The sequence below is a fragment of the Prinia subflava genome, chromosome 1 (assembly GCF_021018805.1).
Source record: "Prinia subflava isolate CZ2003 ecotype Zambia chromosome 1, Cam_Psub_1.2, whole genome shotgun sequence".
Classification (NCBI taxonomy): domain Eukaryota; kingdom Metazoa; phylum Chordata; class Aves; order Passeriformes; family Cisticolidae; genus Prinia; species Prinia subflava.
Window position 1 is genome coordinate 26,832,468 of NC_086247.1, and position 26,681 is coordinate 26,859,148.

Sequence of the window (26,681 nt, forward strand, 5' to 3'; positions counted from 1 at the left end):
GAAGGCACAGTCATTATTAGATACCAGAGGAATAAAAATTTTAAAAATCACTAGTTTCACTGAGCCAAAACTGAACTGTAGTCAGAAGCAATGTTTTTGTGTTTAAGAAGCAAATTAAATTCAGTATTTGCCACTGCCTGTTTTTAAACGGAATTTTTGAAAAAAATTGAAGGCACGTAAAGTCTGCAACACATCTCAACTCTGCTGCTCAGAGTACAGCAGTCTGGGATAGAAAAATGGAAGATTTTGGACATTTTATCCTTTCTTCCTCAGAGAAAAGAACTTATGAACTTAAGAAAGTGTGAAACTCAGTATATTTAAGAATGGGTCTACTGCAAAAAAAATTTACAAAAGCGGACACTCAAGGTTATAAATTCAAGCCACTTCCTCTCAGTACTTTTGAATTCCAACAAAATTTTATAGAAAAAATAGCTCAACTTGAAATACAACTAGATAAAAAAGCTTCAGAGAACACGCCCCCATAACTCTCCCATTCTTACCAGTGCTGTGGACAGGCTGAGCTTCGAGTGGTTTTGGTACTGGTGTATTTTTGGGTCTGGCTGCAACATGATTAGGAGATGGTGTGCTGTCTCCATTAACAGCTTCTACACAGAACGTATTCTGTGTTACAGAGCTGGAAGGTTCTTGATTGTCTATCCCATTAGAAATGTCACAAGCAGATCTTGGTAAAAATAAAAGATGATTTTAGGTTACTACAAGCAACTTGTTAAACAGTTATGCAGCTAAACTACATGCTACACTAAACCACGCTACAGAAACAAATCAAGAAATGGTGGTAAATTCACAACTACTAATGGCATGGTGTTTGCAGACTAGATAATTGTTTTGGTCTCATCCTTGACTGTTAAAAGGCAAGAATCACTTTCGGGGATTTCAGATACTTAAAACAGGTAAGAGTTTCCATTTTCACTTTCTCTTTTAATGACATATTAGAATTGAATTAGAATCTTCCAAAACGGCCTCAGGGACCCTTCCAAAGTGCAGCTACGAGCAGGAAAGCTTTTTCTCTCATTAAGCAAGAGGATGAACTAGTTTTGTTAGTCATAACATTAAAAATACTCATAAGAGAGTTACAAAATTCTCCCTTAGTAAAAGGAAAATAAGATGAGCTTATCTATGCATTGGCAACATGGGACATTGTGAGGACAATACACATAGGCAGCTCTGTGTTTACAAGACTACATGGAAATAAATGCACTTTAAGGGCTTGTTAATGGAAAGTTTTGCTTAGTTACAGTAATTCAGTACACTGTTTTTTTACTTAAATCTCTTTCAGAATGCTTAAACCCATCCACCAGAGACAAATATTTCGAAAATTACACTCAGTGTCAATTCCTTAACATCTCAAGGAGTAGAGGTTAAATGCTAGAATTATACAAATGACAAAATATGTGAGAACAGTTAGAAATCCAACTTTGTGGAGTAAGAAGGGAAGAAGTAGAATTTCCATGCTTCCTTATCCAACCCCAAAGGAGAAGTATAAACAGAGAATTGAAGTATCCCTTTTCATTTTTGGACTACAAACTCAATTTACCTCCAAAAGACATGCAAAGAAGCTACCTTGAAACTTTTCTTCATCTCTTAATTTTAAAACTGTAAATCAAAATTCCTGGATTGTTATGTGGAAAACTGCAGTAAATTAAAATATCAACACCAAGAGCAGGATACCAGTAAAAGATATCATCTCCAGCAACAATAGCTGAATGAAAACAAATGATTGTTACTACTGTTTCAAAATGGTATGCAGATGTGTTTGAAATCACTTTTAGCAGTCCCAAATCTTTCTAACAAAAACAAATCAGGAGCAACTTTTTATTCTCACTCCCTCATTTTGAGCACCCATCAGGGAAGAGAGACAAACATCCCCAAATTCAAAAAAATAATCAAGACAAGCATACAAGGACAATGTGCCCCTATCACTCAAATGCATAGCAGCTGGATGTTTTTCCACTCCAGTTAGTGTCAATAACTTAAACAGAAATGGGTTCACACAAGGTAACTGAGCAGACCAGTAACATTAAAATGATCTGAATTGACCTGTTTGTCTTACTAGAGATGAGGGGGCAAAAAAATTTATTCCTACTTCTCTACAGCCAGTCCTTGAGCAGGTTATAAAGGTAAAGAAGCCGAGAATTAAGCTCTTAATTGGTCCGAATATCATTTTCTTGCCACTTCAGAAGGAAACAGGCCTTGGCCTCAAGTGTTACAAATCCTGCTTTTGAAACTCAATACAAGTCTCTTAAGTTCCTCATCATGACCTTCAAAAAGCTGAAGAGGAAGTAATTCAGGCTTTTTTTTTCCTTTTCCTTCCGTTCAGGTGCTACATTGCAAAAAGCTGCTGGAATAATAGAAATGGTTCTTAAGCAGCAAAAGAAAACAATTGAGTAACTACATAAAAATACACTGAGCCACTGCTCCCCTAATTTCTGCTGCAGTATTTTATAGATTTCCAGTCAGCTGAACTAAATTATGTAATTATCAATCAAATAATGTTTCTAAAACCTGTTGCGACATAATTGAGACCTCAGCAGCTGAAATGTCTCTTTAAAACCATTTAAAAATGAAAACAAAAAAAAAACCAAAAAAAAAACCCCATCAAAACACAAACAACCCAAACACTTCAACTAATAAATTTGCTAATACTTCATATTGCATAAAACACAAAAATAATTTCCAACCTGGATGAACTTCCTGCTGAAGCATCTGTGCTTTCATGTACAGCCTCGCCATTTTGTTGAACTTCTACTGAACAGTAGGAAAAAAATTCAACAGAAATATTCTATTATATCAATTTGAAATCTTAATCCAAATATTAATATTTGACTTAATTATTTTAACTTACTGGTTGCTGATGAACTGAGATTTGTAAGAGGTTCTTGTTCAACAACCAAACCATCTAGCACAACTGTCAGTTCACCTGTTTGCACCATGCCACTCTTGTTTTCCAAAGAGAGTTTCAACTGTTCTTTCACCTTCTCCACTAAAAATGGAGTCAGGGATTTGGGGTGGGTAGAGGAGGAGAAGGAAAAAAGGAGTAAAGGAAAAATTAAATTCTAAATAATATTAAAAAAGATCTTCAACACACAAATGTGATATAAATACATTCAGTTCTATAAAACAGATATTCAAGTCAAAGCAGAAATCACTATGGAGCTGTATTTAAACTTATACCTGCTGTGTGTAAATGCACACTTCATTTTAAAAAAGAACTGTCTATTTACATGGTATATGCTATAGGTATGCTAAAGAATTCATGTGAATTCAGTACTTTGTTGTTAATGATTTCCCAGGTCCGCCATTTTCATTAAGCCCTTTGGAAATTATGCACTACTTACATAACATGTGATGGCTTAAAGTCAAACAACTTCTCAACCACACATCCAAATATTACAAATCACTGGGAACCTCATTCTAAAAGACCACTGAAAAAAACATCTCTTTGAGGAAGAAGTAAATGCAAAGACTGCACAGAGTCTTCTCCCAATTTTAAAACTGATTTTAGTAAATTTTTATTAGCATTTTCATAGATTGTAACTCCAAGAATTAAACAGTAAGAGAGGATGCTTCAGGTAACCAAAAGTTAAATCAGAAACTATTTTGACCAAAAGAAAATTTGAGATAATTGATGGTGCAGTAAAATAATTCAATCTAACTGACAAGCAGTACATAAATTTGTAGAGAGACATATAATCCAGAGGTAAAACATGTTGTAAAACATTCTCTCCAAATCAACTATCACGAGTTGAACAGTTAAAGCTACATATCTTAAATCCAAATACAGTCAGCTAGGAGTTCACATTAATCAGGTTAAAATGGTTAAGATCTTTTAGTATTTGTGCTCTCAGATTAAAAGATTAGTTTTTAAAGATATGCCACCATATTTCCCCCATATGATAGCATTCCAAGTTAAATTTAAACTGGGTATTTCTAAGCACTAAACTAGTATTTCCTTTTGTTTTTTTCATTCTTAGCATGCATTATAAGTGAACAATAAACATGAAAAGAGGGGAGGCTGCCATAACCCACTGCCAGATACCCCCAAGCTATTACTTGAAAGAGCAAGTTTGACAGCGTAGTTGGGCAGCAGTTACCAGCAGACACACACTGCTGTGCTACAATGGATTTTAAAGGATATTAAATCTCTGCAGCAAGCACAAAGCTCCTAAATCTACAGGACTACTGATTTAGCAATACACATTTTGGAAAAAAGTACTGTCTCAAAGAAGAGAAGAAACTAACCTACCACTGAATTGTTTAATTACACATTTTTAATTTTTGCTAAGGATGACTGGTTTAACTTCTGCTATTTTAACAGGTTATCTTCCTAAACCAGATCAACTGTTGGCTGTAGTTCAACTGAGCTGGCAAGAAAACTGTGAGGTGTGTGGGCAGCAATTTAATAGTCACGGCGTTTAGCAGAATTGATTCTAAATTTCTGCATTTAGAGGAATTCCCATTCCATATTCATCAGCAAAGAGCCTTTCAAGTGCTGCATTTCAGAATAGGTATCAATAATTAAATGAATGAAGGATACCAATCAGATTATTCTATCAGTGAATTCTTAGTTTAATCCAGTGTCTAACTACTGACTTGCCCAAATAAGAAACATTGCACATAAATTACTTTTGGTGCAATGTACAGAAAACTCAGTCAACCATTCCCTGAAAGAATTTGTCAAGATGTTAGATCCTACCTCCTACCTCCCCTGGATCTACAGTAATAAAATGTTGAATATTTTGTTAGAAATTGTTAAAATATTAATTACCTTTTTGTGGCTAACATTATTGCAACCCAGTTTCTTCTGATACAGTTTTCTCATGTAAAAAGAAAATTTTCTGCTTAACTATGAAAGCTACTGCTAAATCATTATAATACTGTTGAAGAAGCCCCATTTGATTTTGGATTCTGTTTCAATTTTCAGTAAGAATCAGAAGAATTGAACTTTTTTTTTTTGGCTCTCCTTTCCCCCCACCTTTCCAAACAGTCATCTCAGGTTTATATATATATAACTTGTGAAAAGGGTTAAGATTGGTTTAGCTGGAATTCTACTGCCACTCTGGAGTGGAATTTAAAGTGTGGATTCACCATCTTGTTGTACTACAGAAAAAAAATTTTGAAAAGCAAACTAGATATATTCTATTAAAAATGTTTCATATTAGAAATTACACAGATCAATCTCTATGTACTAAAAGGAAGATCACATATGTTTCCTTAATCAGTGTTTTCTATTGCTCTCTGGGCAGCTAAATTATGAGGGACAAATATCCAGCCTTTCTATTAGTGACTCCAGAGAAGGAAAACATGGAAAATTACACGGCTTTCCTGAAAGTTTAATTTTTTTTGGTTACCAAATCTAAACCAGATCTTCTACCCAATTAGTAACAAGCTTGCTAAAAAACATGGTATTTAATCACTTCTGCTTTTACTTAATTTTCAGCAACTAATACTCTACTGTTTGTTTCAAAAGTGTTATATCCCACTGTTACATTTAAAATGCTTTCAATAGCACAAATATCTCTAGAAGAGACGAGTAAAGATATCAACTGTATCAGTTGTAATTATTACACATATAGTTAACAGTCTGGTTGCCAGTCTGATATATAGATTAGTAATAATAATTTTACTTTATTCAAAATAGCCTTCATGTTAACTTACATTTTCGATTGTGTACTTCCAAAGCTTGTCTCAAGTCTACAGTGGCTCTTCCTAATAAAGCATCTGCTTTTAAAGTGTGATGGCTCCACACTCTAAATTCCAGCGTAGTCTGTGGAGTCACATTCCTGCATATAAAATACATTTTAAATATATATATACAGATTTTTAATAATTCATTCTTGTTATTTAGGAGTATTTGAATTTTATTCAATTTCTCACTGTATTTCTTGATAACAATGAAGTGAAACTTTGTATTTCAAGGGGAAATTTTCAACTAAGAATTGCAAACACTATGCTAGTCACACTTGGGATCAAAGAAAGTGCATTACTATGATAGTATAAGGAATTTGAGAAGTGTCAGAATAACCTACACTGAGCTTACATCTCAGTTATATACAACACATCTTTATTTATGAAAGGCTTATTTCCCCTATTCCTCCAGAGTTCTCACTAAAAACTTACATTATTAAATGTGGAGAAAAAGGTGGGAAGTATATTTGTCTATCACTGAAAAGAAAAATACTAAATATTTTTAGAAACGAAAAAGCAACAAAGCATCTATTTGCAAGCAAGAAGAACCCACTCAACAGGTATCAGCCTGCCATGGAAGTGTTGTTAAACACTTCTTGTGAATCCACAAATATATATAAAACCATAAGGCATACTCACAGAAATCAGAGGGAAAAAATCAAATGGTGAAGCTAAAGTAAAAACTGGAGAAAGGTAAAGGACCCAGTTGCAGTAATATTATGACAAGCTTTGGCATTGATCTCTCCCCTGCTCAAGCTATGCTACATCCTGGAGAGTAAGTTTTGTTAGGGTCTAATACTGCAAAGGTGCCCTTGGCTGTGAAAAACAGGAGTAGAAGTACTTCACTGCAAAAAGTCAAAGGCCACATATCCATCAGTATTGATCTAACATATACAGAAGTTATATCAGCAATGATAAAAACAATAATTAAACAAAAGACCCACTCTCCCAACAACAGGACTAGCTCTACAGTCACTTGAACATGTTGGACAAGGTGGATCATTTTTGCTGAAACACAAGCAAATATATTTTTCCACTTTGAATAGGCTGCCTTCTAAGGGAGGTCTTAGTAAAAGAGCAGCTCAACAAAGTAAAGGAAAAAATCCCCCACACTTACACATACAAATATATTGCTGACCCATAGAAGTGAGGGGAATTTGGTAAGCCAAAGAGGTCACTAAACCTCAATAGAGGAATCCCAATAGAGGAAGAATGAGACAGAATAGCTTAAAAAATACATGTAAGGGTAAGACTTCAAGTAAGCAATGCTCATTATGAAATGAGTCTGCCTTTATATGCATTGCAATTTACCTCATTTCTATCAGATCACCAAATCCTGCCAAATCAAACCTGCTTCCTCAAGAAAAACTCAAGTCCCTGTGACTATACTGACAGCTCTGTACTAATTCTTGATCCTGGAAATCATCTCAGGTCCAAGACTACGTTATTCTCTTTTGCAACATTGCAAAAGGCTAAGAAGTTCACTAAACCTGAAATATCAAGAAATGAGGCACAGGAATACATCCTTCAGACCAGGTCTGGAGTCAGTAAGTGTTCCCAAGCCAAGAGGTTCCCAAGGATGTACCACTCCCCACTCTGCAGCACTGTTACTGCATCTAGCATGGTTCCTACTGCTAACAAAGCTGGCTACTGCACACAGAGACGTCAGATGCTGTGAAATGTGCTGGCCCAGGCACAATGCCCCTTGATAGGAGCTGTGCTGCTTCCAGACCCAAGGCTGAACCAATACAATCTTGCTTGTGAATAAAGCATTCTAACCAAGTGCAAGACTGCCAGCTCTTCATGGAGTCCCATTCAGGTATCTCTACACCTCTAGCACAGTTAAACCAAACTAAACCACAAGAAGATTGAAATGGTCAATTATCAGGGTAAGCTGCAAGGCAACTTTGCAGTTTTTGTGTGCATATCCCTTCACTGGGAAATTCAAATGAAGAAGTGACCTCCTTCATAATTATTACTTATCCACTTGAGACTTTTTTCCTTCTAAAGTTGAGAATAACATGGTTACAATTAGTAAGTCTCTCTAGCAACATGTGCTAAACACAGTGCTAACAAATATCAAGACTGTATCACGTACAGCCACTGTATGCAAGTAACACACACTGTAGGAAAAAAATACTCTCAAAATATTGTAAGGATTCAGAAAAAAAAATAATTTGAGATAAATACCAACTTATGTCTGCATTTAGGCATCAACAGCCAGGGCAAACTATGTAGGCAGCCAAGCTTAGTAAATATTTGCCTGCAATGTCTGTCTAATAAATAGTATGAAACAACCAAAAAATCTACTTACACTGTCAGCTGTTCATCCCATTTGGGATTTGAAGAACTACTAGATTTTGCTGTTTTCTTAATTTCTCCATCTGCAGTTAATTCCGTGTAGAAAGTGGTTCCAAACCAATTCTTTTTCCGTTTCAGTTTGGCACTAGAAACTAATAAAATACATTGTTTTATCTATAACAGCATACTGTTGCTGAAAAACAGAAATGTCTGCCTACACACTGTATGAAATACTTTGCATGGCAATGTTTTTCCTCACCTTCTCTACTTCTGCTGAATAGAAAGAAGTCAATGCAAAAATGGTAACTTTTATTTTCAAAAGTTGCTTTGTCAGACAGTTGAAAACAACTGTCACATCCTCTTTTTCCCACATACTGGCAGGACTGGTTGTAGAGACAGCACAATTATTTTAGGGATAAAAACTGGAAATAATGTAGGTTGTTTTCTTATTGTTCTCCCTATTCTTCCCTTAACTGAAAAATCTGTAAGCATGATACATGGGATGATGCATCTGAGGGATTATCAGACAGAGTTTATTTTTTAGTTATGTATTTGTTACATTTAGTTTTATACATTTAGTTATATATGTTATGAAAGTCAATGCAGTTCACACCTATTTCAAAATGTCCCTGTATAACAAGGCCTGTATACAGAGCTCCATTTCTTTGCCTGTATTACTGCATGGTTGAATTTGTGGGTTTACACATCAGTCTGTCAAAATTAAGAAACCTACTCTTAGATTTCCTCTATTTAAACAGCTTTGCAGATGAACTCAAAAGTTTCAGGTAAATATTCAAAAATTAAGAAACACCACCGATCGAAGAAGCTATTTTCACCTCTAAATCACTGCTAAGTTCCTCTGTGCTCCTGAACATAAATCTGTTCTCTCTCTTCCATGCCCAGCTGAGGAAGTCACTATAAAAACCAACAGCACCCTAACTGCCAAGATTTTAAATTCTCTTTCAGGCAGATGGTGTCTTGAAAAGACCACAAGAATGGATTCTCAACTATATTTACCTGCTGGCTGCACCTTCTCTCTAATTCCTCCCTTGTTTCAGTGCGATTCTTGTTCCCTCCACTTGCAAACTAAAACAAGGCTAAGTATTTTCAGCCATTTGGAAACAATTCTTCCCTGTTCCTTTCCCCTATGGTACTTGGAACTTAACGTGGAAGTTTACTAAACTGAAAGAGAGACATATTTCTGGATTGCAGTATTCTGAGATGTATACATGAGTCATTTAAAAGTTAGTGGGATGCAACCATCCAGGATTCTAAAGGCACTAGCCATGGACTTTTACTTGGTTTCAAATAAAAGGTGCAAACTTATCTCCCTCACATTCGGAAAGCCCAGTCTTAGTAATGCACCATGAGTCATAAAAAGGAACTGCAGCCCTGGTAATGACGAAAGCTGGAATGTAGAAAACTAAAACTGTAATTTTCATCTGAAATCATGACATATTTTTAAGCTTTGACAACTTCTACTTCTTCCACATTTTCTTCCATAATTTTCTTCCCAAAGGAAGATACAACATTTATTAAAACACAGGTATTTAGTAATGATATTCAGGCTTCCTTTTAATTTCTCCTCTTTTTCTCCTCATTTCTCCTCTGATTATGTTTTAAGTTAGTAAATTTTGAGTCCCCAACCATAAAAGGAGCCCATTATCATCTTTTGATTAGGACATTTTCTAAAAAAAACTACGAATAAGTAATAACACCAGCAAGACATCCAAAAGAACTAACAAGACAAGATCTCACCAAGAAGATTTTAAGAAATACTGCTGGCAAAGCATGCCTACAACATGCTGTATCTGTCCAAACTCAAACAAGTCACCACTCCATACAAATTCCTTGTTTGCAAAATGAGTTTATGATACTTGCTGCCTTTATAAAAGTGCTTTCTAAGTATAGTACTTGAAATGTAAGTCTAGCTTCTACAGCAGCATAAACAGAACTGCACATAAATATGCAGTGTAGGCCAGCAATACCACAGTCCCACACTCCTCTGTCTCCCAGTACTTTCCCTATGATACTGCCACTGACACTCATTCCTGTGATCTTGCAATAAAGTCTACGTTCAGAGAACTAAACCTTCAGAAAAGTTAACACAAATGTTGTAAAGACTTCTTCCCATTTGAGCCCTGACCCAGATTTCTTGGAGTCAAAAGAAGTCCCAGCATCAGAAAAATACAAGACTATTTTACATAAGGAGCAGCTGAGCACAGGATAAAAAATTTCTGTATGTACTACAGATCTGAAATTAAGGGTCATTTGTGTAAGCCAGTTTATATACACATTCAATCAGTTATATGTACATTCAATCTACAGGTGGCTCCACCTCTGCTGTTAGTTATTGCCAGTTTTGAAGATTCATCACATTATTGAGTGATGTGCTCCTTACATAAGGTTAATCATTTTTGAGGTTTCTCTCTTATCTAATTTCATAAAATATCCATTGTGGGGGACTCTTCAAAAAAATTTTTTTTTTCTCAGAATAACCTGGCTATCTTTGGATCATTTAGCAAGATGCACCTTTCTTTAAATGCAGCCTTTATTAACAAGTGGTATCTTACTCATGTTTTTCCCATATTTTCTTCAGGATAGCCTTAATATATTCTTGGCCATGCATCCATTTTTACTTCAGTGTTCCCAGATTTCTCAAAATCCCTGGAAAGTTCAAGTTAGTTATCAATGGTGAAATAATACTTTTACCCATAAATACACATATATATTGATGGCAGGTGTATTTATGTACAGTATCTCATCTATGTGCTGGTAACATTTTCATTTTTAACTGCTGTAACACTGTCATGATTAGCTATCAGACTTGTTTACTTAGATGCACTTTGCTTATCTTCAGACTACAAGGAAGTCTCAGTTCTGCTCTGCCATCCCACAGAGAGAGTAGCTAAGATTGACAACAATTGTCACATCTTTAACCAGTTCTTGTCCATCAGTAGCAAAATGCATTATCTACTTGACCTGCTCAACATCTACTGAAAAAGCGTCCCCAGCACAATCAGAAATTTCCAGGACTCTTTGTAGCCTACTGTGTTTCCCTGCCATGGATACTGAGATGGCTGATTTTTGCCTCAAACTATGAGAACTAGCACAGCAAAAGGGAAAAAGTGAACAGCCACAAGAGACAACATGGTAAATTGCAACTAGATAGAATGAAAAACATTCAAAGTGACATGGCTTATCACAAGGAAAGCTGGTAATCTACAACCTTTGAGATACTGAAAACTCAACTGGACAATTTAATGAGCAACTTGATCCAACTTCAAAGGTAGCCCTGCCTTCATCAGAAGAGTGGACTAGGGAATCACCAAAGGTCCCTTCCAACTTAAATCATTCCTGTTTAGTCCAACCTGTGGCCCTAAGGATATTATAATCAACAAATATTTACCTGATATGTAATGAAAGAACTTAATCTTTTGAAGGGCTAGCAACTTTTGTGATCTCCTCCAGTTCTCTACCTTTGCTAATACATTGTACCCATTTTTGGCTTGGGGTTCACTACAACCACCCATCTTTTTCCTAGAGTTTCAGTAACACGTGTTGCCTCTTCAGAACACGTCATTAACCCCTTGCTCCCAAGAAAAATTTCTTGCAATTGTCTGTACTGTTGTACGGAATACCTTTTTTATTATTACTTTTTTAGATTTATTAAACCCTGTCATGCAAGTCGCTGTATAATTTCTATTTAGCATCAAATCATCTTCTACAGATATTATAGTCACATTATTAACTGTAACATCCATATCATTAATTAAAATATTAACTAGTCCATTTTTACACTCACTTCCAGGATTGCTTTTGTACAATACATGTTTTGCTGTAAAAATCTCTATAATACAATCATTACTTGCCTGTTACTTGCATCTGTAATCTTCCATTATGGTTGTGACTTGTATCAGATCTTGGTGAGGCTGTGGCCATGTCAGAGGTTTAGGCTTCAGCCTAAAAAAAGCAAACAGCTTATTACGAAATACTTATCTCTGCATGTTAGCTTGAGCTATTCAATAAAATGTTCAACCAATCAAGAAGTTACCAAATATTACTTACGTACAGCAGAACACATTATTTCATAACAGCAGTTAAAAAAAGCAATTACTTTGGAAATTTGTCCCACGTTACACCTCTAAGGATGCCAAGACACTTCAGTAACATACATATTTACATAGTTTAGAACAAACGTGTAAGGCGAGAATAAAAATTCAGCTGTGATATATCAATAATTCTCTCTCAAGAAGACATACTTATGGTCTGATTTCAGATAAGGTGAGCACCAACAACTTCAAATGAACAAAATGTTTGAAATATTCACATGCTTCAAAAATCATGCTGTCACCAGAACAATTCACTCAAGCAGTAACGAGAGCAATTCTGACAAACGTTTCCATCCTATCCTTGGATTTTCCACGAGCTTTCTGCCCCTCTGTTGTCCACCCACAAATCACTTCCCTCATCTCCTGAGACAGGAAGCACTCTACAAGGACACCCCATCTCACCACCCACTGAAGCTGAGTGTGTCAGATCCCAGCACAAACACGTGCACACAGCATCACTCCTGTCCTCCTGAATTACTACACCTGAAGCACATCTAGAAGTAAAACATTCTGTTTCTATCAGACAACTACTTTTCATGAGAAAAGAATATATATATGTAAAATAGACTTTCCATGATCTGGAGGAACTTCCACATATTTGTTTCTGAGAACCCAACTGGTTTCAATAACAATGTGGGAAAAGCTGTCACCAAATCTTTTTGATTATGCACCTCTATAAGCATGAAAATTTTGAGTACATACCCCCAATATGTGTGTGTTTATTTAAAAATTAAATATATGTACCACTTTACTAATATACTCCATATATATTACAGCATATGAAACCAGAAATTAAAAGGATGAAATGAAGATGAAATAAACAGTATTTTTAAAGAATTTTTAATGGTAAAAAAAACTCTTTTGCTCTTACTATTTTTTTTTGTGGGAGCCATGATTGAATATGCTTCAACATTTTTTAAAATGCTGACTTAGCACTTTGTAACGGTGATTCAAAGGTCTAGTTTTAAATTCAGTTTATTGGCTGTCATAGCTGGAAAACACAATTTGCAAAGATATGTACATCCAAATCAAAGTGCATCACTGGCTACACTTTCTAAATCATGACATTCGTTTTGCATCTCCATCCACTAATTATGTAAAGGTTTTTCTTCAAATTTGGCAAGTAAACTTCCATCTTCCCTGATATCATCACTTGTTACTGCAAACCAAAGAAAGGTATTGCATTTTTACACTTTTCTCAAATTTTCAGACTCTGAAACTTAATTGGGAGGACTTTTAAGCAGATAAGGAAATTCTGCTTCCAAGTTTAAGTGTACAAATACGGAAGGTTTTAGAGATGACATCTTTTCTGGCAACAAAAAACACACAAGGAAACATTTCAAAACAACCATTTTCAAAATGCTTCCTTCGTAGCATCAGTTTATTTCAAAAAGCAATAGGTTTCTTGTTAAAATACCATCTTCACCTTTAAGGGAAGGTGAGGAGAAGGTAGGGAAGATCTTTTAAGTGTCTTTATTATTTTGAAAATAACTGATAGTCAGCATACTGCTGACTGCTATCACTAAACAGGTCAGGAAGTTCATAACATTTGCCTTTTTGTGAGATAAAACATGTAATTAATCTTCAAGTCTTACAACACTTCTAAGCACTTTGCCATGATAACTAGCAATCCTCTGCACAGTACACAAGATCTTCCTGGTCACACCCACTGTCATTACAGATTACTTTAAATACTTGACTATTTAAAGGTTTTGTTTTCATACAATGAACCACAATGATGACATCCTGCAGCACTTTGTGCACTTACGGCTCCAGCTTCCTTGTTGCTTGGCTATGCATGATGCAATGAATAAATTCTGCAAATGGTGCTCAACTTGCAGCCTTAGCCAAGAACATTTTTTACTTCAGTCAAATCAGCCACTCCATCTGTGGTTAGTTTTGTACAGTTTCTCCATTTAAAAAAAATGCTGCTATTAAAGAAGATACTGTGTAGAATTTATGCTTAAGGGTGTCTCTTGTCTGATACGTCTTTCCCTAGTGACTTATTTCTTTGTGTATTTCATTATGGACACAGAATCCAGCAATTACTGTAAGTCGAGCCACACCACAAACACCTATACTTTCATCCAACTCTCTGTACAGCCAGCCTCTCCCACTGTGTAATTTTTTTCTGATATTTATTTTTTCAGAACTCTGGCAATGTTTTCCAGACATCTTCCAACCGTATCTGCTGACAAAAGAATTTGTTTTGGTTTGTCACCACATTGTTTGCCACGTATTATTCCAGACATTTATACTACCATAGGAAGATGAAACGTTTCCCCAACAGTATCTCTGTACTCTGCTACTGAGAAGTCTCAAAGGTGGCTTCTAATGATCTACCTCTAAGTTTAGTGAAATCTTGCAAAGTCTTGGATTGAGCATATATAGCATGACTTTAACATTGCTGAAAAAATTTGTAGATGTTTGTCTTCATGTTCTGGGTGCTTAGTTTTTAAATGCCTTGCTAATGGTGATGGCTTCCTACTATCATTAGCTGATACCTCAAGAAACAATGCTCATCACTTCCAATAGCGGATGTACATCCGTATTTGAAATACCTTTCTTGATAAACCAAATTGTTTTGGCTGACTTCTTGTCAGATCTAGTTGTTAATGATTTTATCTCATAATACATCTGACCAAGAGCTCACACAAGAAGAAGCATCAGCACTGCCATGTTCTTATTATTCACACTACTAATATTATCTTCAATGCATGGTCTATTCGCAGGAATTTTTTTAAGCCACTTGCCCATTTTGTGAGCGTTTGTTTAGTAAAAACTGAATATCATAATCCACAAATCCTAACTGGGCACAAGTACACTGCATCTATTACAATACACTGGAAGTAAATGAACAAATGAAGGTGCTACTGAGATCCCATCATACTGTGAAATACTAAATCTGTCTTTGGGACACCTCACAAACCAAATCTGACACAGGACCATCTAACATACAGATCTACAGAGGGTGCCAGTGTCAATACGTATACTAAATAAAGCTTAATCTCTTCCTTATTTTTAAGATAAAATGTAAGTCCTAGATTTTCTTCCCATATTTCACTGGATGGTGTTCTACACTGACTTCGGAGGAAAACGTCACAAAAGCAACGCATTCAAACAATTCTGAGGCAAATAAATTCAAATACTTCACAAGAAACCAAGAATTGTAATCTAGTTCTAAACATACATTAAAAAACTAGTCTAGGCATACTTTTGTAAATGACAAATTATGATTGTTTGTTTCCTCCAACTGTTTAACCCGCATAGGTCTAAAATGCTAGTGGGGGGATTGGTTTTTTATTTGGTTGGTTGGATGAGTTTTGTGGGTTTTTTAACTTAACATCAAGGATGCACAAAGCAAAACAAATAAATTTTTTTTTAAATATATATATAAATAAATAAATAAATAAAATTGTGTCAGAATCCTCAGGTAGACAGTTCGTTGTATTATCTCCTCAGACTTCACATGTTGATTCATTTGTAAGTAATACTACCTGCCCAAACCTGAGTTTCTGGCTCTTCTAGCTGCTAAGCTGCTAACTGTATTTGGCAAACATGTTTGTCAATCTTCTGATAACAGGGAAGTGAGAATTCACTACACTTAGCTTTGAATCTTTCCTCTTGAAGGAAAAAATGACCAGAATGCATGGGAGAAATTATTGCTCTGTGAGAGGTGATCTCAATAGCTGACAGGAGATGAAACAAAGTTAGGCTTAGGGTTGGCTGAGGGGCTGGAACTGCATGACTGCAACCCACAACAACAGTCCTCTGATGTTCTGTTCTGACCCTGTTGAATTAACATCCTTCTATTATAGAAATCTATTTTATATTGTTGCCAATATGGCACACTTAGGTGTATTTACACAGCAATGATCACAGTTCCATATTTTCAGTATGTTGTAAACAAAATACTGACATGCATGTCAAATACTATTTAGAAAAACACACTAAAATATATGAAAGTTTTTTTTAAAGTATTTAAACTTTTAAAAATAAACATAGGGTTTTACCCTAACAACACAAAGTTTTGTGTTATCGTTTATATTGAAAAGGGCTTTACTGAACAGAGCAAATTAGTTGAACTGATTCTGATTTCATCATATTCCAAAGATTCTAACAGTTTTCATGTTCCAAAGACTCTAACAGCTGCAGCCCACTCATCCTTTCTTAACTGATTGGAAATCTAGAACTGGTTAGGAATTAAGGAGAAAGGAAGCATTAAATTTATTTAAGGCTTCATTCGTCACTTATTTTCATCACTAACTATCCAAACTCAGCTACTGACATTTTTAAATTAACAGGTTATTGCCTAATCAGCTCAGATGCAGGCTGGTTCTTTCAGGAGACAGCCTGCTCACAAGACAGTGTTTGTCATTTTCATTCAAGATCTAGAAAGCTACTCAAACGTTAATATTTTATAAAAAACAAACAAAAGAGTCTTCACTGCCTGATGCACACTGGATCATACTCACTTCCTGTCAAACATGTTTTTACTCCAGATAAACAAAGCCTTCAGGAAGAAAAGTCAGACAAACTAGATTGTACAAGATGAACAATTTCATCTAGAGCTTCAAATACCTATTAGTCCCTAAAGGCTGGTCTGAACATATGACAAATGCTGCTGCACAACTGAAAAAGAGAAGCATAATCCAAAACTTGGCCCTTCAGCCTTTGACAGGGAAATCGCTGATGCAGACATGGCAGGGGACAGAGGTGAGGTGAGACACCGGACAAGAACTCTATCACAGGAACTGTTTGCAGAGCTGACAAAAACAGCACTATCAACATTTTGTAAGGTACTAGTATGGATTGCCATACTCAAGAAAAGGACATGAAAAGCTCTCCTGGGATAATAGAGCATGAAAGAGCAGTCCAAAATTAACAAAGACTGGAAGTAAATAGTGTTGACATAAATGATTCCAAAAATCTCAGGTTTCTGGGGGGCAAGGCTACTGCAGAGAGACCACGCATATACTGAATGAAACTAAGCAGAGACAATAAAGAAGTCACAAAAGTAGAAGAACTGACATATTTACATGAGGATGGGACTACCATCATTCCTTTACCTTACTAGAAGTAAAAGCTTTTATCAGCTGACGAAGATTTCGGAAAATTCTAGTAGAGATTCTTCAGATATCAAAAATCTGAAAGTTTCAAGGACTAGCAACCTCTGTCTTGATGAGCCAGAAGAAATTATATCTGCATGGCCAAAAATAAACCAAATTCCAACTAAACACATTGTCTGATCTGCAGAAATGTATGGGATGGCAATTAGACCAAGCAAAGTGAAAATACTTATTAGGAGGACTGAGTAGTTTCCACATCCAGAGTAATGTCAAAAGCAAAATACCTGTATTTTCTTGATCTAATTTGCAAAATAGTCTCGATGAGAAAGAAAAACAGATGGTGAAGAAACACTGAAAGATGAAGGTTTTTTAAACTAAACAATTTTAGAAGTCATACTTGCAATCATGTAAGCCCTCAACACTAATGAACAAGGGAACACTATGTCATAGGGGCACTGTTTACTGTTTTCTTGCATCATGGACAAACTTTTTTTCCCTCATCCCTAAATCCCTTTTTCTTGTCTCTCAAAATAAATCCCCAGTTTTGGCTCCTGAATATGTTGATTAAGGGTTAAAAATCTTTGAAGTTATCTTTATATAACCTTAAAAAGAGGATTACATACAGCTATGTAAATCACCATCTTTGTAGTTACAATCTTCCTGAAAATGAGGGGATTAATTCTGACAGCGCTACAATCACCACACATTCCCAAATATGAAGCTGTTACACATCTTTACTCAAGCTCTCGGTTAAACTTCATTGATCTAAAGGATATGAAGCTTTACTTTCAGGACTGTGTCATCAACACACATGAATGCTAACCCCAGCCTCAAAATTCCTGGACAACAAAAAATCACAGAGACTCGTGAGAGCCCCATGAAGACCACAGTGATCACAACCCTTCCGTCTAAACCACCCTCATCACACATAACTGCTACATCAACTGGAAGAGTACAATCTAGTTATTAACTCCTACAGCTGATATCTTACTATTACTTCAGTTGTGTATAATATTTTGGGTAATTACAGATCAATTAGGACAAAGTAAGACCCAAGCAAAACCACAGAATGGACAACATGGCAGTCTATAAAAGAATTAAAGGATCATTTTCTAATTCAACAGCGAATCAACAGTTTCATGGAAGTCAGTCTCCTTAACAATAACAACATTTATAAAATTTATGTTTCTGTGAACAATACTGTCTAAATCTCAAAATGCTATTAAAAAATCAGAAATCAAGGGGAAAAACAACACTGAATATTTATTTATTTTTCAGTCATCAGTAGAATAATTACTTATTTATAGAATTTAAGCAGGCACATTTTAAATTTCCTTATTTATTTGGTAATGAGTGCACCTAGTGCAGGTATTTCTTGTAAAGTTGAAAGTTAAAAAGTATCACCGGAGCACCAAACACACATTTATAGATTGCTTGATGCTGTGAACCAGTAATTGAGGAAGTATTTCATGAAGAACCAAGGCACTCAGACATAAAAGAATACACCTACCAAAAGAGAAAACCATTTCCTTACTCATATGATACCACAAGAGTCAAACTAGGAATAAGACAAACAAAAAAAAAGTACCAAGATAGTATGGTTCAATTACCTGTGATATCATTTCATAACATATGGAAAATCCCATCATAGAAAATAGTTAATTTTTTTTTCCTCACTTTAATTCATGCATGTAAAAAGCTCAATTAATACAAAAGGCTGGAGAAGTGAACAGTGATTTCAGGAGGCTGTAGGGGTCAGAATCCCTGTACTGTAGCTGTTCTGATCCTCTGAGTGTGAGGTATGGGAATGAAATACTGTAGGGAATCTCTGCCCATGGTAGAGCACGCAGGGTGACAAAGCAACCCTGGGAGAGCATCTTTCAGGCAAAGACAGTTGTTCCACTTTGCTAGGGAGGACAGCAAATCATCCACACCTCTAGTCCTGCCTTCAGACCCTCTTCTTACACCAAAGAAACAAGGCTGGGGTGGGGGGAAGGGAGTTACCACGCTGATGAAAATCAGCAAGTGTAGAGCCAGAAGCAAGTTTCTTGATGTAAAAACAAGAAGAGGAAAAAAAGGAAAAAAAATGCCTTTCCTTATGTCAGATGTAAGTAAGTTTCTTAATCAACTTCCTTCCATTAAGACTTTCAAAATCCAAAATTTTTATTCAACACAATTCTGATTGAAAAGTCCATTTCACTATTTATCAACAATAAAAATGGTGATGACTTTGTCACAGCTAATTGAACACATGTTTAATTAACTGTGTTTTTTTATAAAAAGAACCAAAACTATATTACTTGGAGAGAGAACCAGTAAATCTATAATAAAAAAACTGAGGAGTTTCTCCCTTTATTATCAGGAAACTTTCAGCTTAATAATTCAATATGCACAGACACCGGATTGGAAACAGATCTGGAGAAATATATGAAGACCCAAAAATGTGTTAGCCTTTCTTACACTGAGTAGGACAATAGAGCCATTTCTACAATTCTTGTACTCTGCAACACGAAAAAAAAAAAAAATCTAAGACTTGGCATTCCCTCTATGTATAGCTTTGATCATCAAAAGCTAAAATTGCAGTAATATTTACACATAGGCAAATAGAGAACTTAAAGGTTTCTTTCCTTGAATGCCACAAACCTTACCACAAACCAAATGCCATTTTAAGAAGCAATGAAAATATCAGTAAGAGATCTCTTCCACAAATACCAGTAGGGCCTTCTGAGAACCACTGAACATTTGCTGCATGTTGAAGACAAAACTAATTTGTTCTTCACAAAAATTTCATCTCTCCTCCATTTCAGATGTTCTCTTCCTCTTTAAGATTTACTATTACAGGCAAATTCAGAATGTCCACAGTTCCATATTCTATTCTGAACAAATATATGGTAACCAAGAATATACAGTGAAGCCCAACACAAACTTTGGTTTAGGAGCAATGGACTAGGGATACAGACAAGACATCATGTAGGCCAAGGTGTTAGATTTAATTAATCAGCAATTAATTGGTGTATGGGGAAAGAACGGGGGGGAAGGAAAAACAATGCTACTTCTGTGAACATTAGCTTCTGGTAAAATGCTATATTCATGGACATCTTATATATACTTAATGAAAATATTTGCTGGTTTGATTCCTTTTAATAGAATGCTAGAATTTAAAATACTCATAAAGCTGGCAAAATGGCACCTTGACATGCTTCAGCCACTCAGCAGAACTCTTTCACATATGCACTCTGCCACACTCACTCAAGGAACCAAATTGTTTGAACATAATAACAAACTCTAAGAAAACAAAAATATTGCCTAGCTATACATATTGTTTTAACTATTTCATATTATACATCCTCCTAGCTGGCAAGGATTTTAAAAAGGGTATATATAGATGTAAATGAACATATTGTAATAGTTAAGCAGGCAGTAAGTCCCACTTAAAATTACTAGAAGCTGCAAAAACATTAAAGAGATTTTTTTCAATGTCAAATAAAAGCCTTGACATGCTTCCATTAATTGAAGTTACGTAAATGAACAAGAACTATACATGAACTATGGAGTAATGAAGCACCACTGAGCAGCAGGTGGGTTTTGTTATTTTTACAGATACACTGAAAGTGGCAAAACCCAGTAAATGGTGCTTCAATGTGTGACTCCTGGTAGACAGATGAGAGAAAAGCAAAGTCCAAGTTACACAAACAACTCTAACCTTTGATTTCTAATCTGGATGCCTTACCCTGAAAGTCTTGGATTCTTTCAATTTAACTTAATAGATCTGTTTATATGACACTGAAATGTTACTTTTTTTTTTCTTCCACAGACTAAATTCCACATCTTCTGGTACTCTGCTTTTGCCCCAAGCAGCCAATTCTCATACCTTTTTATCTGCATGAATTCAAACACTTCCTATTTTTAAACCCCTTAATTTTTTGTTGTTTTCACCTTTACTACCTTTAAATTTCAGTCCTATGTGTATTTTCTCTTTGCATTTTATACCTATATAATTTAATTTTTTTCTGGGAGATATTTTAATTATTCAACACAAAAGTACACATGAAAGCCAAATGTTACAAAATAAAAATATTCAAGAATGAAACAAAGTAGTATGCACGCTTACCATCAGGTTTTCTAACTATGACTTAAAATTATGCATGAAGCTAAAGAACCTGAAACATTACTAATCCTAACTTATGTGACAGTAGGAAACAAAAGAAAGATTATTAGCTTTCAGAATCCCTGTGAGAAAAATTTAAGCAATAGTTCTGTGCTAAAACTGAATGCAAAAGACGGTACAAAATGTATTCAGAATCATAAAGCATACAGTAAGTTTAATAATTATCCAGTAAATTTGTAAGATACACTGAGTAGTACTGAGCAGTCTCCTCACCTATGAAGTACCATTTGTAAAAGTATTATAGACAGTAGCTTCAGTCATTGCTTAACAGCTTAGAAAATATTAGAAATGGAAATCCGTTTTTCCCTGATCATTTAAAATAAGGCTAAGAGCACTGATTTTACTTCTCACACAATGAAAACACACAGTGATAGTACTTCTAAGACAGAACTGTAGTAAAGATCACTGCTTGCTGAGCAACAAATTATTTTCTGTGGTACCTACTGCTAAACTTGAGTCAGACAAATAGTGATGGACTGAAATGTAGGTCTCAACCTTAAATAAAAATCTAGGATAGTTTATAAAAATGTAAAGCTAACATCTTGAAACTATTTCACAGTATTGTTAGCTACTTATCAAGATCATAAGATTCCTTCAGATCCCTTTAGTACTTACTTCTTACTAATAGTTTCTCCAGTTCCTTAGGTATTGATGAGTTTAAAATATGTATGTTAAAAAAATAACTATTCCTTCAGGCACATAAATATTACCTATACAAACAGATATAGAAAACCTGAAAGGACAGTAAAATGTACTGTTCAAAACATTTGTAACTGACATATTCTATGTTAACAGTGAATATTGGAAACTTTGTTTTTTAATAGAGGTGCTCCAGTGCCTTAATCATCTTGATGGCCCTTAATTAAACTCTCTCCAGCACATCCACATCTCCTTTGTACCGAGGAGCCCAGTACTGGGCATAGCACCCCAGGTGTGGCCTCATCACCAGTGCTGAATAAAAGGGAAGCACCATCTCCCTCAGCCTGATGGAGATTCTTTGTCTCATGCAGCCCAGGTGGCAGTCACCCTCTTTGGCCTCATGGCATATTGTTGCATCGTGTTCAACCTCATGTCCACCCGGACCCCCAGATATCTTTTGCCAGCAGAATGTTAAGCTTCTCCTGTTAAAACTCAGAAGTACTGTCAAAACCATCTTCAACCAACAATATCCCTCTCTCTTTTATCTAAGAACAGTGTACAAGTATTCCCCAAAAAATGAGAATTACTTGAGGCTGAGAGGTCTGGAAAAGGACACAAATTTGTTAATTAGTACTCCAACAAAACAAATAAGAAAGGTGTGAGAGCTATGAAAGCTATCCTCATACTTTGTTTTCATCAACATATTTTTGGGAGTGAGTCTTCAGACCAGCCAGAACAGTCAGGGATATAGGAGCATTTAATTTCTCATCTTTTTGCCAAGCCCACAGTACATACTGGTGGGTATAGACACAGTGGAGGCTTCCTTAGGATCTGCTCTCACAGAAGAAGAATTTCAGCTTAGCACTCTCCTCCTCCGAGGTTTATGAGGCCTTGACAACAAGACAAGGCATTAGTTCTTCCTGACAGTAAACCAATAGCTTCTCCAGAGATACTGCAATGTCTCTGATACATTGTAAATATTTTGTTACTAAGTTCCGAGCTGCCAACCCTGCAGCAAAAGACAGAGAACTGAACTGGAAAGCAAACTGTAACTCTTCTCAAAACACAGGACATCCTGAGATGGAAGACACCCCTGAGGATCACCCTATCCACCTCCTGACTCTGCAGAGTGCAGCATAAAGGTTAACAATGTATCTACGAGCACTGACTGAACGCTTCCTGAACAGGATGGATGGGTCAGTTCGCAGGGCTCTGACATTACTGGTGTTTGTAACACCTGATCAAGGAGTGCCGTGGCTGGAGCACTGGGATGGAGGGCTACAGGCCCTTCAGGAGCAATAGGCACAGCAGGAAGGGTGGAGGAATTGCTCTCTGTGTGAGGGAGGGTTTGATTGCACAGCCCTTACAGTTAGTGATGATGTGATTGAGAGCCCCCAGGAGAGGATTAGGGGGATGGGAAAAAGGGAGTTGTTGCAGTGGGTGTCTATGACTGACAATCCAGCCAGGATATAATCATTGACTAATTATTCTCTAGACAATTTAGGGAAAAACCCTGAATTTGTAGCCCTTGCCATTATAAGGGATTTCAATTAATATCAACCAGGAGCACCACTGTGCTGAGGAAGTCTTGGAAATTCTTGAAGTCTGTAGGAGGTAACTTCTTGTCACAGGTACTCAGTAAGCCAACTAGAAAAGATACCATCCCAGACTTGCTATTTGTGAATACAGGAGGTCTCTTGAGGGATGTGATGGTAGGTTGCTGTCTTGCCAGCTGTGATCATGAAATGATCCTGTTTAATTTTATATCCTTCTAGGATAAGGTGACTGACCTTGTGGATGAAGGGAATGTGGTGGATATAGTTCTGGATTTTAGCAAGGATTTTGATACTGTCCCTCACAACATCCCTCTGGACAAGTTGCCTAACTGTGGGCTGAGCAGGTTTATGTCATGCTCAGTGAAGTATTGGCTAAAGGGTACGAGCTCAAAGGGTTGTACTAAATGGGATGCATCTGACTGGGGCCCTGTCCCAGTGGTATCCCTCAAGGCTCACTTCCAGGGCCAGTCCTGTTCAATATTTATATCAATGAACTGGATACTTGAGTTGAATGTACCAGTAGCAAGTCTGCTGACCAGAAGCTGGGGAGGGAGGCACTAATCTCCTCTCCAGGTTATTTAGTGACAGGACATGTAAGAATGGTTCAGCGTTGAGTCAGGGAAAGCTCAGACCTGACATTAGAAAGTATTTCTTCACTGAGAAGGTGTTCAAGCACTGTAACAGGTTTCTTAGAGAGGTGGTCTATGCCCCAGGCCTGTCAGTGTTTAAGAGACATTCGGACAATGCCCTTAACAACATGGTTGACCTTGCTGCCAGCCCTGAACTGCTCAAGCAGGTGGACTAGATGATCTCTGTAGGTCCCTGCCAATTGAAATATTGTACTTTATTTCATTCTTGTAAACTAACAGCTTGGGGCCATGACCACTTCCCTAGGGAGCTTGTTGCAGTGCTCAAACCCACTTTTGAGATCCTTTCTAGCATACACCATTCCATGACTCAGCAGAGAACTTCTTACTAACCAACCAAACACAAACAGTTTTAAGCAATTCCCTCACCTCCTATCACTGGGCACCAGAAGATCAGCACCTCCTTATCTGTTCCCCATCATATGCAAGCTGCAGACAGCAATGACGTCACCTCTCCATTTCATCTTCTCTAAGTTGAACAAATGCAGTATCCTGAGCTGCTCCTCATAAGTCATGCTCTCTACTCCTCCTTTGGACAAATTCTAACATTCTTCACTCTGCGTCTGATAGAAATATTACTGTATTTATCTTTCTTAAGCCGAGCTATATGCGTTTTCCAGCCCTCCACCTCAGAAACTAAATCTTCATCTACTCCTATTGATATGGAGAGCAAGCTACACAAAATAATATTTTCTACATTTTTTCAAGTACATTCACTGACCATTGCTTCAAATGCTGCAGAATTGATCGGTGCATTATCCATAACATATTACCAGCCTTCCACAAGGGTCTCAGAAAAAATATAGTACCATTACAGAAGTTCACAAAAAACTGTATTTCTGAGTGTTATGCAAGAGGCCTAGACAAATGACTATGATTCCATTGCACACATCTGCCTGTTCTCTTCTGCCTTTTATTTGGACCTTTTTAGCCTTGTTTTCCCAAGCAAACATCACATGCATGACTCATGCTGTCCACCTGCCTCTTCCCCCTCTTTCTTTCATCTCCATCCCTCTAAGTGAATCTGTTCACCACCAGATTCAGTTAAAATAAACTGAGACTATCATCTGAAACACTAAGTTCCCATGAGTTTCACGAAGTTCAATAGCATAGCAGAGAAAAGAGACACAATTTCATGTGCTCGCTGAGCAAAGGCTGCAGCGTGAGCTCAAGCTGTCAAAGCTGCCTGACTTAAAAGCTACAGAAACACCACAGAAAGCTCTGAATCAGTTTGAGCTGCAGCAGTGCATGGTGCCTTTTTCACTACAAGTAAGGTATAGAACAGCACATGAAGCAAAGAATTGTAATTGTAAGAAAAGACTGTATGGAACCTAGTTCCACTGCTACAGAGCAACTTACAGCAAAATATTTACAGCATATGCTCTGCTTGTGAATCAATCACAATGATGCTTCTAGGTCCTACCATAATGTCAAATAATGAAAATACCACAATGCTTCCTCTTACAGATAAAAACACACACAGTGAAACAAACAGAGTAAACTACTTCCAGGTTGCTTGAACAGAACAACGATAGTTAAAGGCCAACACACATGTCAAGAAATCAGGGAAGAATATTTTCTTCTTAATTCTAATACTTAGCTGACTAGTTCTCATATCTGCCAGAACATGAAATATGCTAGCTACACAAGCCTTTCTGGGCTGTCTTCTTTTATGGATAATCCTAATGCTTGGTATAAATTACTGTTCGTCAGACCTGCATCAAGAGCGACGTAAAGCAATACATAAAGATAGATGGTTAAAATATGGGCAGATTTTAGTGTACCTACACTGCAAACAGAAAACTCTACCCCCTAGTTCCATGCAGGCACTTCCATATTAAACTGTATAGGTAACCTATTTTAACCACATGGAAAATGGAGAAGCATGAGCTTCTGAACAGGCAGAGCCTGAGCACATACCAAGAGTGCCCAGATAGCTTATAAAATCCACTCGCAGGAATCCGTGCCTGTCAGCACCACCTTATTAGTTACAATAGCTTTGACTGCTGTAAACACATCTCTACCACAGCCGCAGCAAAATTAGCAAATATGGAACAACTTTAAAGATGTTAACCAAGAGTGCTGCTGTAACTGTTACATCCCCCCCCACTATGTTTTTATGGGATATGGAAAAAGGTGACTAAGAAATACCAGTAATGGGAAATACATTATTACTGCTCCACAAAACAGTTTCCCAATCTACCCATTGTTTTGGTAAGTCATAAAAAACAACCATTTAAAGAGGGGAAGAGAAGCCCACTCAGTGTTATGAGAAAGTGGCAGAAAGGGTTTTGCACAATTTTTGTCAGTAAGACATTTGATGTGATCCACCTCTCACCAGTAACTTTATCTCAAAAAATAGCTCAAAGACGTATAAGTAGAATTCACTGCATGTTCTCACTCTCTTTTCTCTGAATATTTGATTTTTTAGAAGTGCTATGCAAGGCTCTTTCCAGCTGTCAATCTCAGCAGTGTTAAAACAC

The 26,681-nt window shown here is 36.5% G+C and overlaps 1 protein-coding gene across 4 annotated transcripts in view; it reads right to left on the reverse strand.

Moving 5' to 3' along the window:
- WWP1 (WW domain containing E3 ubiquitin protein ligase 1) overlaps positions 1 to 26,681 on the reverse strand; it is a 57,808-nt gene that overhangs the window by 22,965 nt on the left and 8,162 nt on the right. For 2 of the 4 annotated variants that reach the window (XM_063391636.1, XM_063391628.1), the window contains 6 exons: positions 11,880 to 11,970; positions 8,021 to 8,159; positions 5,677 to 5,801; positions 2,864 to 3,001; positions 2,700 to 2,766; positions 501 to 682 (listed from right to left, as the gene is read on the reverse strand). In XM_063391636.1, coding sequence (XP_063247706.1) covers positions 501 to 682; positions 2,700 to 2,766; positions 2,864 to 3,001; positions 5,677 to 5,801; positions 8,021 to 8,159; positions 11,880 to 11,949 — 721 coding nt within the window. In that variant the 5' untranslated portion in view covers positions 11,950 to 11,970. Of the gene's footprint in view, positions 1 to 500; positions 683 to 2,699; positions 2,767 to 2,863; positions 3,002 to 5,676; positions 5,802 to 8,020; positions 8,160 to 11,879; positions 11,971 to 26,681 lie in introns of those variants that run through there. The other 2 variants (XM_063391645.1, XM_063391652.1) reach the window with 2 other exon arrangements.